The sequence below is a fragment of the Arachis ipaensis genome, chromosome B10, assembly GCF_000816755.2.
Source record: "Arachis ipaensis cultivar K30076 chromosome B10, Araip1.1, whole genome shotgun sequence".
NCBI lineage: Eukaryota > Viridiplantae > Streptophyta > Magnoliopsida > Fabales > Fabaceae > Arachis > Arachis ipaensis.
This window is the reverse complement of record NC_029794.2, coordinates 44,293,881-44,295,025: the sequence shown is the minus strand read 5'-3', so window position 1 is coordinate 44,295,025 and position 1,145 is coordinate 44,293,881. Positions and strand designations below refer to the sequence as shown.

The 1,145-nt window shown below is 36.6% G+C and overlaps 1 protein-coding gene across 1 annotated transcript in view; it reads right to left on the bottom strand.

Moving 5' to 3' along the window:
- LOC107622372 (autophagy-related protein 2) overlaps positions 1-900 on the bottom strand; it is a gene marked incomplete at its 5' end in the record, with an annotated part of 7,859 nt that extends 6,959 nt beyond the window's left edge. Inside the window, 2 exon segments of the mRNA XM_016324240.2 lie at positions 26-138; positions 244-900. Of these exon segments, the coding sequence (XP_016179726.1) occupies positions 26-138; positions 244-900 (770 nt within the window).

The window sequence follows — 1,145 nt, the reverse complement described above, 5'->3', positions numbered from 1 at the left end:
TGGAATTATATTGTAGTACTCTTACCTATACTCCTCAAGGGGAGTTAGAGGATCTGGTCTCACTGCCTCCAATTCCAACTTAAATGCTTTTGAATGAGATTCCCGAGGACGACCTTTTGAGTGATAATATCCTAGTACCTTCCAATTCAAAAAGCATAGCACTATAAAATTCCAGAACTTGCAAGTTCCAATATGCTTGATATAAAGTTATGTAATTGAAAGCAAATGAATTTTCAAAAATACCAGTTTCCAAGGTGCATCTTGGCCTCTGTCATACAGATAAAAATCTTGAACAGACACAGACATCTTAGATACAAGTAATCCACCTCCGGGAAATGCATCATACTGAAATTTCATGCCAGACAATGCCAATTCCAACAAAATAGCTGTATCTCTGCCAGAATGCTGTCCACTTTTTCCTGAATCAGGCCAGTCCAAACCCCCATACATTTTCCATCTTATATCAATTTTTTTAAGAACCACACGGCCACAAGGCTCACTGTGTGGTGAACTTTCAATGGATGGAATCATGATATGATCTGAAGCCTTTATTAATCCAATTTGTTCACTTTCCTCTGAAATGTGATTTTCTAGTACTTCAAAAGAGTTGCCTCCATACCATCCACCAGTTTCTTTACCAATATCTCTATGTTCTACATCCCTCAATGTTTGAAGAGAAGGCTCATCAGAATGTATACCTACGCATAACTCTGACAGAGGGCATAAGTCTGACAAAATATAGCTTTCTATAATCTCTGGAAAGCAACCCTCCTGAAGAAATGAAGTATGACTACCTTCTGGGCCTATTACAGGCATGGACTCAGTCAAATTTAACTCATGATAGAGAACCTCAGGCTCATCTAGACTCTTCTGACCAATCTCAATCAAGCTTCCATCAAAAACTAATGTAAAATGTAATTATCATTCATTCTTCTTCGTTCATATTGCGGTTACCTTTTTATTTTACGCACAACTCCGTGTCCTCTTCTCTATTCCACTAAGAACAGTTAGTACTCTCTTTTATCTTTCAGGTAATCCTATTAGTCTCATATTTACAAATTATAGTTATCAAAATCAGATCTCTTACTGTAACTAAGACATAGTTATTCATTGGGTCAACATTTATATAATTCTTTTCTTGTCTT